The sequence below is a fragment of the Nyctibius grandis genome, chromosome 20, assembly GCF_013368605.1.
Source record: "Nyctibius grandis isolate bNycGra1 chromosome 20, bNycGra1.pri, whole genome shotgun sequence".
In the NCBI taxonomy this organism is placed as follows: domain Eukaryota; kingdom Metazoa; phylum Chordata; class Aves; order Nyctibiiformes; family Nyctibiidae; genus Nyctibius; species Nyctibius grandis.
The window spans coordinates 4,922,501-4,940,218 of NC_090677.1; the positions used below are offsets into that span (position 1 = coordinate 4,922,501).

General features: G+C 41.7%; 1 protein-coding gene across 6 annotated transcripts in view; it reads right to left on the bottom strand.

The window, feature by feature from the left end:
- The window catches only part of CCAR1 (cell division cycle and apoptosis regulator 1), a 28,256-nt gene extending 12,173 nt beyond the window's left edge, over window positions 1-16,083 (bottom strand). For 4 of the 6 annotated variants that reach the window (XM_068416583.1, XM_068416580.1, XM_068416578.1 and 1 more), the window contains exons 1-12: window positions 15,997-16,083; window positions 14,975-15,093; window positions 7,968-8,140; window positions 7,332-7,376; window positions 6,622-6,654; window positions 5,418-5,611; window positions 4,758-4,872; window positions 4,482-4,674; window positions 3,176-3,308; window positions 2,697-2,858; window positions 2,019-2,244; window positions 625-738 (exon numbers count right to left, since the gene is read on the bottom strand). In XM_068416583.1, coding sequence (XP_068272684.1) covers window positions 625-738; window positions 2,019-2,244; window positions 2,697-2,858; window positions 3,176-3,308; window positions 4,482-4,674; window positions 4,758-4,872; window positions 5,418-5,611; window positions 6,622-6,654; window positions 7,332-7,376; window positions 7,968-8,140; window positions 14,975-15,047 — 1,461 coding nt within the window. In that variant the 5' untranslated portion in view covers window positions 15,048-15,093; window positions 15,997-16,083. Of the gene's footprint in view, window positions 1-624; window positions 739-2,018; window positions 2,245-2,696; window positions 2,859-3,175; window positions 3,309-4,481; window positions 4,675-4,757; window positions 4,873-5,417; window positions 5,612-6,621; window positions 6,655-7,331; window positions 7,377-7,967; window positions 8,141-14,974; window positions 15,154-15,996 lie in introns of all 6 variants that reach the window. The other 2 variants (XM_068416577.1, XM_068416579.1) reach the window with 2 other exon arrangements.
- Between the last annotated feature and the right edge of the window lie 1,635 nt (window positions 16,084-17,718).

A 17,718-nucleotide genomic window follows, 5' to 3' on the forward strand; every position in this document is an offset into this window, starting at 1 on the left:
TTGGTATAGGCTCGTTCCTTTGCAATGAAAAGCTTTCTAACACAAAAGACAGATACTAATTTAAATGGTGTCTTAATTCCGATATGCATATAGACATTCCTGCTTAAAAGCAAAGCAACAAAAGATAAGACCACGAGAGCATTATATCTATATATTCAAGTACTCCCATTTGCTTTAAGATGGAGTTCAACTGGAAAACAAGTCCGTGTTCTCCTGAAACGCCATAGCACTTACAGGTTGTTCAGGTTAACAATAGTTAAATTTCGCTTAATACAATGGTTACTTAACTGTTGCTTCATTTGTATTCTCTCCACAGCTGAGCCCTTAAAAAAAAGTCTAAGTGCTTGTAAAAAAAGGCTAACAAAGTTTATTATTATATCATTAATATAGGTTTCTCCAAATATCTATTGTTTTTGACTAAGTTGAAGAAAGCCGTAAATATGAAAGCAGTGAAGACGGAGCTCCTATATACTGGAAAAAGAATTAACATATAAACTAGGTCTCTTCAGAGGAAAAATGAAGCCATCATTTAGTGCCTACAAACTCCTCCCTTATTGACAAATACTTCAAAGCTCTATAACCAACCTTTATTGCCAAAAGCATCTGGCATTGAAGCATATTTACCTTTACAAGTCTAGCAGGATGCTGAAATCCATCACGAAGTTCTTGGGGATCTTCAGCCAGAGCGCATGACTTGTGATAGAGATCCTCCATACTAGGACTAGCCATCAACATCACCTGCCATGTAAGTCAGATCAGTCTTGTGAAGGTCTCCCACTATGACTGCTAAACAACGACCACAACTTCAAACACATACATACCAGTGACTTAATGTCACAAAAAATCAGAACAAGTAAAGGTAAAATAAAATGGTAGAACTGAGTGTTACAATGTCTGCTAACCAATTTCCCTCCGTCCCATATGGATGCAATGCGTGATCTTATTTAAAAAAGTAAACTGAAAGCACATAAGAGCAACGTGCTTCGCATGTTATCGCCATATGCAGAACACCCTATACCAAGAAGCACACCAAGTCCATTTCTGGTTTCAGTAACTGATTATTCCATTTTGTCACAATCACAAGAGAACTGACCAACACATTCATCTACATCCTCATAGCACCCCGTTAGCCCAGTCAAATCTAACAAGGTTGCTTTATATCCTAAACAGGTTAATGTTATGGAACAGGATGCTATTCCTCAGTTACTGAACATATTTTGAAGCTTACCCTTCTGAAAGAGAGCCCTTGCTCTGCATCACTAGACTGAAAAAAACAGTATGTCTGATACTTGAGCCAAGGCTTCAAAGTTTTTATGCACAAAAGGCAAGTAAAGTTTTTCAGAAATATGGGAGTTAAAGGCAGTTTTGTTTCTAAACCTATCTTTAATATGAAATACTTCTAAAAGAGATTGACCTAGAAATCTCAGCCCTATTTTAATGAAAAAGCTTTCAAATGGAACAGGTTTTAAGAAGATGCTTTGACACTGAGGTCTTTTATACATCATTACAGCCCTTGATGCAGCATTTTTTGACATTCAGATAATCCCAATATGCTCCATCTACTTTCAACAACATAATAAATATTGAGATGAATCTGAAAGAAGAAAGAAAGAAAATATCACTAAACAGAAGAGTACAAACTGCACAGTAAGGACCCTTGAAGAAAAAAAAAAAAAAGGGCTCCATTAACTATTCGGAATGAATTGCCTAAGAAATACATCCAGAGATCTTGCAGGAGTTGGCTTTCTTCCCTGTAATCAGATTAGAACTGGGTGCAGAGAATGGAAGAGACCTCAATAAAAACAAGATTTAGGACAGCTCTAGTAACAGAAAAACAAACTGAATTTCAGTCATGGTTCTTCAAGCTCTACATATGAGCTCTTTACCAAAAAGTTTCAAATGCTGTATTTTGCTCAAATCGCTGTAGAACATTTTCAGCTCAGTTATACCCCCTTTTTCACCCTATTGGTAAAAAAAATTTCTAATGAACAGTCACAATACTGGAAACCTGTACCAACCTTTGCACTGTATAGATGATCAGCATCGGGTGGATCAAGGACAGCAGCGTTTTTATCTATAGGATCTACTTCTCTATGCATTACGTAGAAATTACAGTAGTTTCCCAGCTGAAATGGTCTAGACATAGGAAAAGCATCCACCCATGTAAACTGAGCATCGAAGAAATCGCTTGGGATATACAAGTTCTGGTAACGCCTCCTCAGCTCCATCATATCACAGCTACGGCTGAAATAAACAACAGTATTTGAAAGATACAGCAATAAAAGAACCATTAATAAAGCACATAATTAAGAGGTATATTAACTGGAAATACAACTATTGTATATTTAATACTATATATATAACATTTAAAGAGTAATATATTTAAGTTAGAGTGTCATGGATTGAAGTTTAAAAGCAAGTAACTACTAAACATTCTTCTGATTAAGGTGTGTGCGTATTAGGGAATATTTCTTAAACAGGGTTATAAAGGTATTTTGCAGTAGCATTCAAAAATAACAAAGAGCCCAGGAAAAGTTTATTATATGAGGTTCTCAGCCATTACATATTTGATCTTTCTTTACAGTTAATATCATCATGTAACACTCACTACACACACGTGTGTTAACATGGCTCACAGTAATCTGTGCCGACAATTAAAATGAGAGGTAGGTAAACACGTGGCACTAGAAACATACCAGTCCAATGAAAACTTGGAAAACTGAACCGTGTAACGAGGAACAACACGTCGCGGCCTTCGAGGCGACCTCTCTCTCTCTCGTCTAGGTGATCTCTCTCTGGAGCGTTTTCTTTGGGGTGATCTTTCCCGGGACCTACGTCTCTCTCGTTCTCTTTCACGACTTAAAAAAATGCATACAAGATACAAACGTTTTTGCATGCTGGTAACACAGAAAGCTTCCTAGCACAACAAAAGCTAGACCTGTCAGAGATGACTCACAAAAAGGAGAGAAGCTCCTTATAGTTTGTTTCGTACACTGTCTCTTTACAAGAGACTGACGATGCAATTCCTTCATTTCAGATAGAACTCTTGTCTAATACCTAATGGGAAAGCCGCCTGTGCGTATCACTGACTCACTCTGGAGCAAGCAGCTCAGCTCTGTTTGAAGACAGGCCTTGACAGAATGCTCTGATTATAGTCCAGTTTTCTACAACATACCTCCTGTCATCTTTTCGGTTTGGCATAGGGTCTCCTCCTCTGTCATTCCTCCCAGAAAATCTGGATGGTGGGTCTAACCTTCGAGCTGGTTGAGGCTGTGAAACTAGACGAACAGGGGGCTGCAACAAACCACCTGAAACAAAAATTTACAAGATCAACACACAATAGGGGGCAACTATCTACACTTCACAACCATTGCTGCTTTACAGTTGTTTCACTTGTGTACATTCTCCAAACTAACTCTAGAGTCAAATAAATCTATTTATTAATAACACCCACCCCAAGAAACTGAAGAGACCTATGCTTTTCTTCACTGATGCAAACTGAGACTCTAGTTAAGTTAAACAGGTTTAAAAGCATCTTCTTAAGACGGAAGCTAATATAGTCTAAGCACACAGAAGCTATCACAGTACATAGCTAAGCCTTTTCTTGGAAACGTAACTTGTTACATATACTGCCTACTCATTGAATTAAAGAAAACCTAAAACTTATTTTTGAGGCTATTCATAGGTAAAAACAATTAAGCTTCCTGAAAAATTATTCTTAAATCAATTTATTTTACTGCTCCATCAATCCCCCAGCACATACTTTTGCTGTCTCAAGACATTTAACCAACTGATTGTAAATGGAACAAACATTACTAAACACCAATGAACAACTAGGACTAATTAGACCGTAATAAGCATATATCTAGTACATGCTTAGGTGATAGCTTCAGATCTTCCCTTGCTTTTACTGTGGGTAAGACAAGTCTTAATTTTCTCTTATTATCAATCCTATTACTGATTCTTCAGTCACTCAAGTTCAAGTGACCCCACAACAACCACTGTTTTAGATTTGCCATGTCCAGTAGTGTTTGTTCTCTCAAATGCTAACGTGGCTAACTGACATAAATAAAACACAAACATAGACATAATAGTTTTAACACTACAACTGTGTGAAACCTGATCTTTTCCAACACCCCAGAAGATGCTGAAGAACTACACTGCCATTAAGACTTTCAACTCCCCAGCTTGCTTATGAAAGCGTCAGAATAAAAACTACATTGAATTTGCCTTCAGATTATGAAATCTTAATATGAACAGGAGTCCATGGGGCGTTCACTAACTAGGTGATTCTTGAGCTATGGCAGGCAATGTGCCTCGCATATAGCTGCAGGAAGACGCATACTCAAACTGAAAATTATACAGGGTCCTTTCCATATTATTTCAACTATTACTTCAACCTCCTGACTAACAAAAAAAAAAAATAATCACACACTAAGCACCAGAAGGACTACAACAAACTTTCTGCACTGAAGGAGCACCTTTCTGCTGTGGCTGCTGCAGTAATGGCTGAGGCTGTGTCTGAAGCAAAGGTGTGATCGAAGCTGCCGATATCTGTGCCTGCAACAAGGACTGTGGCTGCGGCTGTGCCTGAACACTGAAAGCAGTTTGCTGTGCAATGGGCTGAAGGACTGCCGGAGGTGTCTTGAGTAACGGCTGAGCTTGCGTCTGGTTCTAACAGCAGAAGAGAAAATGAGTTGTGAGTGAGCTTGAACCAGAAGCAGTCAGCACAAGTTACACAGGGTAATCCCATATACCTGATTAGGAAGCGTCTGGATCCTTTGTGCGTTCCATTTGAATGGCATATTAGGATTGTAAGTAGCTTCTACCAAAACTCTGTCACCCACCTGAGGTGTCTTTCCTTTAACAGCACTGCAAACATTACAGAAAATGTACTGTGAGAGTCTTATTTAGCTAGTTTGACACTTGCAAGTTACATTCAAAGTTGCAAGAAACAGGTAAAGTTAATAAAAAAAAAGCTTACAGGAATAGCATCTACCCCCAAATTCGGTGGAAGTACTAACTGCTTCAGTTCAGAGTATGCACAGGAATTTAATTCCTATCTTTGGTCCAAAAGCAGAAGCACCCTAAACAGTACTGATTTAAGATAGGCAGACAGCTAATTATATACATTTAATCACCCACAAATTCTGCAATTTCATCTTATAAGGAGCTTAACACCTTCTAAGTCTCCCAGCTTTGGTTTTTGCATTAGGAAAACTCAAAAACTCCCATAAAGGAACTCAGATCTAGTGTCTATTAACTTATTTAACCATCTGACTTTCAGCATTGACAGAAAAAACATACTAACTGCAGGCACTATCAGCGGAGTCACAGAGATAGAATGCAATCATCTAAACCTTTTCTTTAGTGAGGGTATCACAGAGTACATCTGCAAGCAAGTATTTACATCTTACCTGAGTTGAAAAAAGACATCTTCATCCACAAAACCAAAGGTATCATGTAGTTTAGTAACTACCCCAGTGAAGACACGCTGCTTTTGTGGTTGAGTTTGCTGTTGACTTGACCGGGGTGCTGGATAAGAAACAGTTATCTGGGCTGCCGGTTGAGGAGTAGACAGGCTAAGACTGGTGGGTAGCGCAACAGCTGGCTGTAAGCAAAATAAAGCAAAGCATAAATCTTATAGCCAGCTGACTTACCTACAAGGAACAGTTCCTTTACCCATGTAGACAGGAGTTTAAAATGTCTAAAATGTCTCTAACGCAATTATTCTGAACCAAGATTTTGAGAATGTGGAAGTTGTGGGTTTTTTTTTTTGGGTGGTGGGGTTTTTTTTAGATTACTTTTTTCCTACTTTGAATGAAGACTGGCTTTGTTTATCCTTTTCTTTTAAAAAAAGTCAACTTCCCCAAAATACACTCATCGTCTAGGAAAAAAATGAAGGCTTCGTTATTGTTTACAGGTAACCCGTACAGCGGGCCTGAGGAGGAGATAAGTTCCTAACTTTGCTAGGAATGAACACTTAAGAGATTATTCTCCATTTATATCCCAGCTGTAGTGTTGGAAGTCAGTAAAGGCTGAGGCTAACACAAACCCTTCCTTAACTCAACAATTCACGTGCTTGCCTTCGTACAAAAGCAGAACACAGTAAGGCAACAAACTTAAGTAACCTATTTTTACCTTTTGTTTTTAAAGCACATTTAAAAGGTTAAGAGAAAACAGAACCAGAGCAACCTACAGTGTATTAAATGGTTGCATGTTTTAAACCTGTCCAGCTCAGCAGGATTCTTTTTAAACCTCTCTCTACACATACTGCAATACTGTTAACACAGAAAGTTAAATTCCTTCTCAAAGAAGAGAAAGATTTTTCCACTTTGTTACTTACTGCAAAATAACTGACCACTTTTTTTTCAAACGAAAAAAAAAAATTAATGTCATCAACACACATATTCCCTTCAAGATTAAGGAAAAGTGGTTGCCATTAATTTTGGAAACCAAGGCTACGCATATTTTAACATCTGGATAAAATAAACCTGTACCAATAAAATGTCCATTCGTATTAGTTCATTTGACAGATTAAACTACCCAAGATGTCACAAATTTGCACTCTTGCATTATCTGTGTTTGGGGATGAAGACCAAACAATAAAACCAAACTAACCTGAGTTAAAAGGGTCTGCTGAGGTTGCTGCAACTTAAAATAAATAAAGTTATAAATTAATTTTATATGTTTAAGGAAATCGTACAATTTTACCTCCTCTTTACAAGTAAGAGTTTTTGCTTAATCTGAGTCAGTTCATAGTCCTTTAGGGTTTGGTCATTTCAGCAGTTGGCATATGCATAAAATTGCGCTCATGTGGTTAATTTTAAGATTATATTATCCAGCTTTATTCAGTAAGAAGAAATGCTGGGTTTTTTTGTAACAGAAAGTTAACAGCAATACCAAAAAAAGTTTTGGCAGCTGGAGAAGCTTAGGCCTGTAATTTCCATGTCCTTTTATTCTTTTTCAAAATCCTGTTAAGTTCAAAGACCACAAAAAAAAAGGTAGAAGGGATTTTTTTTTGGACAGCATCTTTCCAGCAGTTAAAATACATGGCCCTGTTTAGAGCAAAGTTTAGCAGAAATCGTGTACACATGGAATAGCATATATTTTTATATTTCCTTTTTGCATGAAGGTAGGCAGGCTTCCATTCTGGATACTTCTCTCCAAGTTTATGAACTTCAAGTTCTCTTTCACTACAAAAAAACATTACTTAGTTTTCCTTAACAACTTCCCATATGAGGATGATTTCGGAGACAAATCCTACAAGACACACAACCAACATTATTTTTAAAGTTATTTGTGATGTACACAGTAAGAATCAGACAAACCTGTTGCTGTACACTATAGAGAGTCTGCTGAGGTTGTGAATATTGCTGAAACAGATAAAAGCAAAATATCTCATGAACAGGAAGCATTATTACCCCAAAAATACCAAATACAAGTTATCTGTTAAGCAAGTTTTAGACAGAAACTATTCACATTTAACAATTTAACACAAAACAACTAATAGTATCAACACATATTACTTTCATAACAAATATTCCTAGCCTTTACAGTGGACTCTGATGTACTCTTTCTAGCTAAAATCGGCAATTTTTGTTAAGCCTGACACACAGTATCTAGGGCACAGTATGAAATCATGCAAATGCTACTAAGGATACATATAGTGATGGAACATACTTGGAACTTGAGATCTGCAGTTTAGGTGCAGCAAAACTCATTTTCCCAAAAGGCTTTCCATAGCTAAAAGTCAGCACCTCCACCGCCAAAATTCCCACCTTCACAGATTAATACAACTATTGATAGCTGTAGACCTATAATCCCACTGTTTTTTAAAGAGGTTTATACTGCAATGTTCACTGTTTCCCATTCTGCTTTCCTCCTGTACACTTTACCTTTACAAAGCCACTCTTTTATACTGTTAAAGTCCGTACAGTCAACAGCAAACGCTCCTTTTTCTTTACCTGCTGTAACGCAGCTGCTGCAGCTGCAGCTTGCTGCTGTAAAGCAGCTGTCTGAGTTAGCTGATAGTTCGTTGGTGTTTGTGTAGTTAGGCCTGCTGCTGCCAGTGCCGTCTGCTGGGTGTATATTGTAGGAGAGGCTCCAAGCAGCGACGGCTGCTGTACACCAAGAGCAGCTGGAAAGAGAACACACAGTAAGCACTAAGAGCAACTTTAACCCGCTGAGGTTTCTGACACTTAAGCTAGATGCAGTATTTGATGCTTCACTCCCGAGTCAAGCTCGTGAAGTAGATAAATCCAATTCCAAAACTCAAGAATCACACGTCACTAGCTTCTCTTCTAAATTTATTTACAAATAGTATACCACAGCAGAGGCACAGAGATCACTTAATTTCCTTCTTTCAAGTTGCTCATGATTTTATAGCTCTAGTAGTTGTCATCCCCATCTGCGCCCACCCCAACACATACACACACTGTACTCTTTCTTGAATGATTTTCAGGTTTTGGATGAGCCAGATTAGGACTGTTGCTCTGTTCTGTAAATTAATACATTTCATTCTATCTGAGGGCAAGAGAAACCTTTACTGTAATAGCAGCTATGAAACGGAGGCTTATAGAACATGTCCTCTGGAAATGCATGAGGCTTCACTTCACTCAGTACTGTCTTTGTCCACGAGTGAGCTGGATTTTGTAGATGTGGGGGCTGGTAGAGAAGGAACAGCCTTATAACAACAAGGAGTTTAATCGGTCCCCACATATAAAGGGACCAAGTCAGGCTCTCTCCAGATCTTACTAGGAAGGGTTTGTGCTGCCCAGACTCAAACTTCCTGGAAGGAAAAATTAGTTTATTTTCTTGTCGTATCAGCTTTTAATTCACTGCAGAAAATTAAGCAAATCACGAGGAGCAGCTATCCACATGCTATGCTTCTTATGCACGTGATACTTCTGAACCAGGTATGCTTAAGCCTTACAGACAGAACTTTTAGGAACATCGAGCCCTGCACAATGCAAATCTGAGTGAAGAACTGCAAACATATCTGGAAACCTGCTCCCTCTTTGGCAGGAGTTTCTAAAAAAGTTATCTGCAGCTGCGTGATCAAGTATCATTTCATCAAGCTATCAGTCTAGTCCACATGTTTAAATAAAACCAAGAAGAAACTCAGCAGGGAAACATATTGCCAGCAAAACCAGGTCACCCAGCCACCTTCAGAACATTCAAGCTGAACAGGGTTCCTTTCTCTTCCAAAGCCATTAAAGAGGCACAATGTAATGAAGAACAGATTTACAGTATTCTTCCTGCAGAGCTTGTGCTCCACACCATTCTTACTGATCCAAAAGGAAGCTGTCATTCCTGACCCAGGGATGCAGTAAGAGATTACTTGTAGCTGGTGATCATTGCTATAGAATACACAAAACCACTGTAACCAACTCAACAGATCCTGAATGAGGTAACCCCCTCTACCACACTGTTCTTTCCAGCAGAGTACAATCTGCAGAAAACAAGTTGATGGCACCGATCATCTTACAATTTTGGAATAAAATGTGAAAACAATATGTAAGCAACAGTGAAAATAATCACCATCACTATGATCTGCATCAAATAGTGTCACCTAAATATTCCAGGCAGTAATACTACTTTAACAGTGAAATCAAGCATTCTATAGTACAGCAAAATTACAGTATTTCCAGTATTACCTTACTTTTTCCCCTGGAAAACACCAACATTTGGCTTTCTTTAGAAGCCAAGCAAGCCAAATCTGAGGCTTCTCTGGCAACAGGCCCTCCATTCTCTTGATCCTCTTGCCTCCTGCTTGTCCATCAGCTTCAATTTGAATGTGCATTTTTGACCATCCAGAAGCACACTCTTATCTGGAACCTCACCAATGCCTCACATAACACAGCTTAAACAGACCTTTACATCTAGGGAAAATGCTTTGCTGCTGCGCCCTGGGACGACTTGCACTTTTCTTGGCTGCATTAATTTGCTGGCTCACTCAAGGCAAATAACCAATGCATTTATCTTTCTCCTCTTATTTCCACATGCTGAGCAGAAATTCCTATTAATGAATAAATTCACGCTATTATCTTTGAATCTGTTTGACTACACCAGCTATTGTCATTCAGTCTAATGTTCTATTCTACGTTGTACCAACACAGGGAGATGGAGTTGGGAAGCATCATCAAGCAAGTTTCACAAGTTCTCTCCTACTTTTTGTACCAAGGATACCCACAAAAATATTAACATGCTTGCTCCCAAAACCAGATCTTGGGGTTGCTCTGCTCTTCAGTTTCCACTATGACAATCTCCCTTCCAGCATAAATCATAATTATCTCAAACGATTCCCAGCCCAGCCCACCCTAAGACTCTCATCCCATTTTGTCCATTAAGGAAAAAAGAAAAGAAAAGAAAAGAAAAAAAATAATTTTTTGCCACCTCTACCATCACTTTATAAACATTTAATATTAACTGAGTATCAGGTCATCTACAACACTGCAGAAAAACTTACTAACAAGGGCAAAGACAAAAGACTGCCGAGATCGCCTCATAGGCTAACACCTGTAGTAGCAAGTTTTTCAAAGATGTATCTTGTTCCCACTGATTTGCCCTGAAGTATTCCAGGAGTTTAATTTGACTACCTTTCATCTATGTACTCATCTTGGTCAAACAGGCTCAGATTAAACAGGCAACTGTGTTTCCATCACTATTTCAAAGAAAAAAAAAAAAAAAAAAGAGAAAAAAAGGAAAAAATCCCACAGAAAAACAAGAGACAGAATGAATCGCAGACTGAGTGTGGAATTGACATCTGAGTGCCATATTATTATTATTGGCAACAAGCATCTGCAGTGACTAACAGTAGCTTCTGAGGATTTGTAATTATCTCAGTGAGTACAGTGATGGAGATGCTCTCCTTCAAATGCAGTCTAAACAACTTCCCCTTGCACCGAATACTGCATGGCACGACCATCTAAAAGGGCTTGGATAGAAACTGGAATCCTAGGCTGCAGGTCAAGCATCTTTCTAGGTAACAGAAATTTCTGTTGTAGCAAACAAAAAGACAGTATTTAGTAGTCCCTCTTGCTGCTTCTGAATTCCAGAGACCCTTGAAGATTAGGAAAACATCTTCAAAGTATGTAGCTACATATATATCCTTGGTAAGTGCTGTAGATTTACTAGGATTACAGTAAGGGAGTACCCTATCCAGGGCTTTGGACACTTTTCATGGTTGCCAGAAATTGTGACTTTGGGTCCTTGGGTTTTTAAGTTTCTTCAAGCTTAACACACTTGCAATACAACCTACACCAAAAAAAACTTCCTTTTAACAGGCACAGAACAGAAACCAGGCTCAGCGGATTTATCACAGGACATCCCTTTACAGCAAACTGCGCATCAGCTCTTTCTCAGTGGCTCTGAGATCCACTACGTGCTTGCCCTGTGCGTACATTTCTCCTCAGTCACCTCACAGGGCCGCCAGCAATAACAAGATACTGAGCTTCAGGCATTTTTGCTTTCATCAGGTGCGCTGTTCTTCACTCTAATGCAACGAAGTCTTGATACAGCAAAGACGACAACGCTAAGCAGCCAGAACGCAGCGTAGCTGGGACTCCCCTTTGACTACAGGTCTATAAAAATGGGCTCCGCTATGCAACCAGAAACCTTAACCCTGAAAACAGCATATGCCAAGCGCTGTGATACAAACCAAAGATGTCAAAAATAGCTGAGAGAATAGGAGGGGATTCTCCTTTGATGCCTTTCAGGAACTTGCACATCATTATGCAAGTATAAAGAGTACTTGCAAAAGCAATCTGTGCTGTCTAGGAAATCTTTAATTTTAAATTTTTTAAACTTTAATTTTCTGTAGCAGGCATGTTTAAGTTATGCTTTAACAATGCTTAACCAGCACAGCAGGGACTTCATTCTAGTTTTAGTGTCGTGATGCACAAACCCACGAGACAAGGAGAAACAATTTCACTGTGTTACAAGTAGGAGTCTCTGTTCACACACACATCTTTGCCAGCACCTGGAATTACCCATCTATCTTCTAATACCACAGGCACAGACAGTAATTAGTAAGCTATCACAAAGGGATCCCAGGAACCCTTCATTACACAGCATGTCACTCTACAACTACCTTAAGAGTGTCACACCTTAATAATTAAAAGCCTTAATTCATATATTTAATTCTTCACCAGAGATGGCCAAGACAGCACCCAAGCCAACAATAAAAAAATAAACAAACCAACCCTGAAATTACCTTTTTGCAATTATCAAACTGGGTTTGTAACACAATCACTCACCACTTTCAACAAGAGCTTAGGAAAAAGCTATATATCATGTTGCTTGTGTTATAAAAATCAGTATCTCCCTCCCCCATACCCAAGCACCTTGATGCTTCGGAGAGGAGCCCGACACTTGGATAAAAGCAGCTGGCATGCGTGAATATATATAATATCTTTTGCTAATCCTCTGAAAATATCTAAGAGTTTGGTAAATGTAGTTCTTTTAAATCAGTTTACGAACATTGAGCTTCACAAGGGTAAGCCAACCTGCACAACTTCTTGAGCGCAGCCGCAGGTGAGAAGCAGCACATGCTAGTCAGCGTGCCTGAGCACTGACAGCATCTCTCTCCATCAGGCAAGCAACCTGGCTGGACAGTCATAGCTTCATGTTGAAAAGTGCATGAAAGGTGCCTACTCAGCTGCAGCTCAACACTAAACACTCTTCTTCAGCTCTCAGCAGGGCCAAAGAGCACTGCATACTTTTCAAAAGAAGTTTCTTGTGCTCTGTATTATAAATCAGCACTGCCAGTAAAAAAAGCAGGGGACAAAGTATGTACATGGGCACTAAGACAGGAGCTGGGTGGAAGAATCCCAGGCACTGGATTCAGTAGTACAGACAGGGAAGAAAGAGGACACAGACACAGTGACTCCGTATTGCAGTGGGAATGGGAAGGACCACACAGAAGCACGCAAGGGGCTAAATGCCTTCAAGTGATACTGGAGAGAAGATACTACAGCGTGAAGAGGGACGCTAGGAACATGAAGGAAGGTGGAACTAGCACAGGAAGAAGGCAAAAGTGCAACCAAATGTTAGTCTTCAATGGCTCTCATGTTTGACTCAGGTGCTGCTGCATCAGATGAACGGCTGAAAATCCCTGGAGATACTGTCCTCATTGAGCAGGTGAAAAAACTCTCACAGCAACTGATGCTGACTAGTCCTATCCCAATTAAATTTTGCACTTCATTTAATTTGAGGCTCAGAAGTAGGTTATCCAAAGGCAGAGTCACAGGAACACGAAAGTGGATAAGAAGTTGGTGTGTGCTTCTACCACCCTTGCTGGAGCCCTCTTCCCCAGGGCCCCCTTCTGATCGTAGCTCAGTGAGGTCTAACATGGCTGCCAGCTTCCTTCAGCAGGTTTTATGCAGCTTTCCCTCTGAAACAGGACATGGAGCTGGCCCTCTGTCTTCCACCAGTATTTTTGATGCACTAGCTCTCACACCAGCCAGCATATCAAGAATACTCCAGCCCAGATGCTGCCATCGTTTGGTGGCTCCAAGGTATCACCCAGCCAGACACAAGAACGAAAAGCAAAGTTTGTCTCTCCCATGTTCACAAGGCTGACTCCTTCCAGCTGTTAAGCGATTTCTTACAAAGGAGAGCAGTGCCATTTGGATAAGACAAGTGTGAGCTATTCAGAGAAACAGTGCAAAACTGCTCGTAGGGAGCAGCTTAGGTACAGCAACAGTTTGGGTAAAGAGTGGGACTGCATGGACATGAAGGAAACAGGCACAGCAGGACCAAGTATTGTGGAACACATGGCAGGGGGGCGGGGGAGCAGTTCCCTGACAATGCATACTCAGATTGGACCAGTGCCCGACGTAAAAACTGGAGATGGAGGAGTCATTTCAGGAGAGAAAACTGAGTCAGGAGAAAGATTTGTTCTTTTGTACCCCCTCAGACATGCACCTCCAAAGAACGGCAGGCATTCCCAACTTCTGCACAGCTCCCAGACGTAAAACCACTGACAAAGGAGGTATGTCATTCAACTTCATATCAGACCAGAGCAAGATGCAAAGGACAGCTGAAAAAAACCATAAAACCCTCTAGAAAGACTTCTCTTCAACAAGGTTACTGCCTGTGCTCACATTCTGACATCCTGAATCCTCAAAGTACCACAGCTTTGTTGAAGCCTTTTCACATCAGACAATGAAACTACAATATTTAGGAAACAATCTGTATTTGAGAAGAGAAATAGGCAGTCCAGAACTGGAAATGGAAGCACCGACATATACCATGCAGCAAGCTTCACATTCTTGCCTCAAAACCTTTCATGCTACAGACAACGTGAAACACGAAAATCTAGCCAGCTAGGTTTTTAAATACATGAGCCTGCGATTAAATAAAGCTTCTTGGCTAAATCAAAGGAAACCCTCTATCATTGCCAGGGTGATACCTTTGGTTATAGGGATCCTTAAGTTCTAACTAGGCATTAAAAAAAATAAAATATACCCCCCTCCCCATCCAAGCAGCAAATTTCAGAGACGCCTTCACTACGTGAAGTATGTCCTGTATATCAGTAAAGGCAAAATACTTTGTAAATATTGATTCAGGCTGCCCAGGAAATGAAACCCGGGCAGCACTTAAAAAAAAAATCTGTAATGCCTTATTAGTGCTGTTATTATTTAATCTAGAGCAATGCAATTTGATGAAAGGGAATTTGCTTTACACATCTTTGGATATGAGTAACTTAATATCTTGTTTACTGAGCAAGAGAATCAATAAAAATCCACCTGGGATTTTACTTATCACCCCTTAAAAAAACCCCAACCCAACAGCTAGTATTAGGCAATGATCTTTAATGTCTCTATTGTGTGAAAAACTCCCAACTTAAACCATTTAAACAGAATTTAAGTAAGTAAGCACAGTGCCACTCTTAACTGCACACCCAGCTGTGGAATCTCCAAATCTACTAGATGTCAGGGTTCAAACATTAAGTGATATGTAAACTGACCTGGCTGAGATACTGCAGTGGCTGTAAACTGAGTAGCCCAAGGGGGATTCTTCTGTCCTCCAAACTGAGCCATGGCGAAAGGCAAAATCTCCTGGGTGTCTATCTTCTATAACTGCAATCTATTAAAATAAAGCGCAGCTACAATCTTTTGAAACATATCCCATCAGGCTATTTTAATTCTGGGTCAACAAAAAAAAAAAAAGAGAAAAAAAAAGCGTTGAAAGATTATCTTTACACCCCTAAACCTGGTGGGCAACACGCATCAAAAGCGGGAAACACAAAAAGTTGCAAGACAAGTTGTTATATTTTCCTGAGGCACGATCTCCACCCGCCTCGCCTTAACAATGGGACTAACGCTATTCAAACGCAAAGATTTATTCACGTTTCCAACGAAGACTAAGGGAAAGGCGGCTCTGCAGAAGGAAGGATTTTTATTTTTTATTATTTTCTCTTTTTCCAGGGGTATCGCTGCGCCGCCGTCCGGGAGCGCTGCCGGCGGAGGAGCGAGGTTCGCTTTCAGCCATGGTTCAGTTTCCCTCTCCTCCGACAAGGGCAAGTGAACCACGCGAAGGCGGCACGGCCGCTCGCCGCCCTCCCTGCCCCCGCACCTGCCGGGAGAACCGCCCGCTCCTGCCCCGCAACGATGATTTTAAAAACGACTTTAACCCCCCCTCAGCACCGCTAAAACCCGTTTTGTTTTTTTTTTCCACGCGCGCAGCCTCAAATACCCGCCGCGTAACCGGGCCCCGCCACCGGGAGAAAGCGAAAGGCGGGGAGGCGGCGGGCCCGGCCCTTCCTCCCGGCCCGGCGGCGGCAGGCCGGGCGGGCGGGCGGGAAGCAGGCGCCTCCCCACCCCCCGCCGCGGCGAGGCCGCCGCCTGCCCCTCCTCCTTCTCCTCCTCCCTCCGCCTGTCCCGGCCAACAATGCGGGCCCGAGCGCAGGCCCGCGCCCGCCGTGCTCCCCTCCCGCCCCCAGGCGCCTCCGGGGCCCCCGCGCCCCGCCCGGGCCCCTTCCGCCGGTACCTGAGCGGCGCCTCGCCGGAGCCATCGCCAGCCCCTCCGAGCCTCCCGCACCGAGCGCGGCCGCACTGCGCAGGCGCGCCCACCCCCGCGGACGGCGGCAGGCGGCGGCGCACACTGCTGACGTCAGGGTCTGCGACGGCGCGACGCCGGCGAGACCTAGCGCGCAGGCGCGGGGCCGGGCCGGGCCGGAGGTTGGGCGCGCGCCCGGCCTGCCGCGTGCGGAGGGGCCGTGAGGCGGGGGGCGGGGCCCCGGCGCCATCTTGGCCGGGACAGGCGGTGGGAGGGCGGGGCTGCAGGGCCGCCATCTTGCGGCCGGGCCTAGCTCTTGTGCTCGGTGTGGGGCCTACCTTTCGGTCCCCCACGGCCGCGCTGCTCCGCCGTCTCCCCCGCCCCACAAGCGACTCGTAGCTGCCGTCAGTGTGGGCAGTTGTCAGACACTTCTCATGCCACCTTCTGGGTGCCCTCTTGCTGTGGGAAGCGGGCAGCCCTCAGCCTGGAGCGAAGCCACACATGAGGGCCTGAGAGCTGATTTTATGTGCACAAGCATTCAGGCTGTTATGTGTGAGGGGGTAACAGGATCATCCAAGGTGAAGGGAGAGCAGACTTGCTAGAGGGACTCATCAAAGCACTTAAGATGCTTTGAAACAGAAATTGCAGCCAGGGATCATTGCAGTAAGTAGTTCAGCAGTTCATGGGCCACAGTAATTTCTCTTCACTCATTCGATGATGTTGTAGAGAGCCTTCCATCCCTTAGCTTTTTTATACAAGTTTGCTTTGAGGTGAAATACGCATATGGGATGTTACTTAACACTTGAGAGTAAAGTCAACAAGACACACTTTGTAAATGGGACTTTGAGGTGTTTTATTTGTTGTCATTAAAAACAGTTAGTGATGGAATAAAATCTTGAGAGGCAGCAACATTAAACTCTCACTTGCAGTGGGCTGGATTATGTTCTAGGAGGACAACTAGAGAAAGAAGCAGGAGACCACCAAGTGAAGGTAAATTTCTGTCAGCATTTGGTACTCAATAATATACAAAGACAGACCTGACTTAGCCCTTTAAAGTACATTGCAAATTACATGAGGGTTTAGATGTTTTACACTGATAAGCATAGTTCTTCATTTTCAAGTCTAACACATTTTAAACCTTACTCGAGTTAACCTTCCTGGCTTAACTCCATCCAACTCAGTTGACTAAAGCAGAATCTGCACTCCTTAACCTGGAATTCATACTAGAGGCTAAAAAGGTAACAGGGCTCTCTCCCACACTATAAATGAAAAGGACAGTGGCAAAATTGTATTAAAGGAGAAAATAATTGTCAGCAAATGTTAGAATTTTATGAAGTAGCTCTATTCTTCGGTGTTTTGGCCCAGGGCCTTTTTATCAGAGGATGCATAATTCTTAGTGATGCTGTCAAAGAAAGCCTTAGAAGCTCATAGGAAACCACGAGCCTGATAATGTTCTACCTCAAGTAGAACATTACTTCATGTACTTTCTCCTTTCCACATACATGTTGCTACCGTTAGCTGGTAAATTTTGCCACTGCCATTTATAGTACACTAATGACTCCTTTTGAATTCTTTAGGTCTCTCTATCCACTTTGCAAGATAAACCATGCTGTTGTGATGAAGAACAGATGTAATGGAAATGGCAGTGAAAAAATGTGAGCACTTCTAGTCTTGTTTCTTAAAATAACTCTAGGCGCCCTAAGTGTCTTTTAA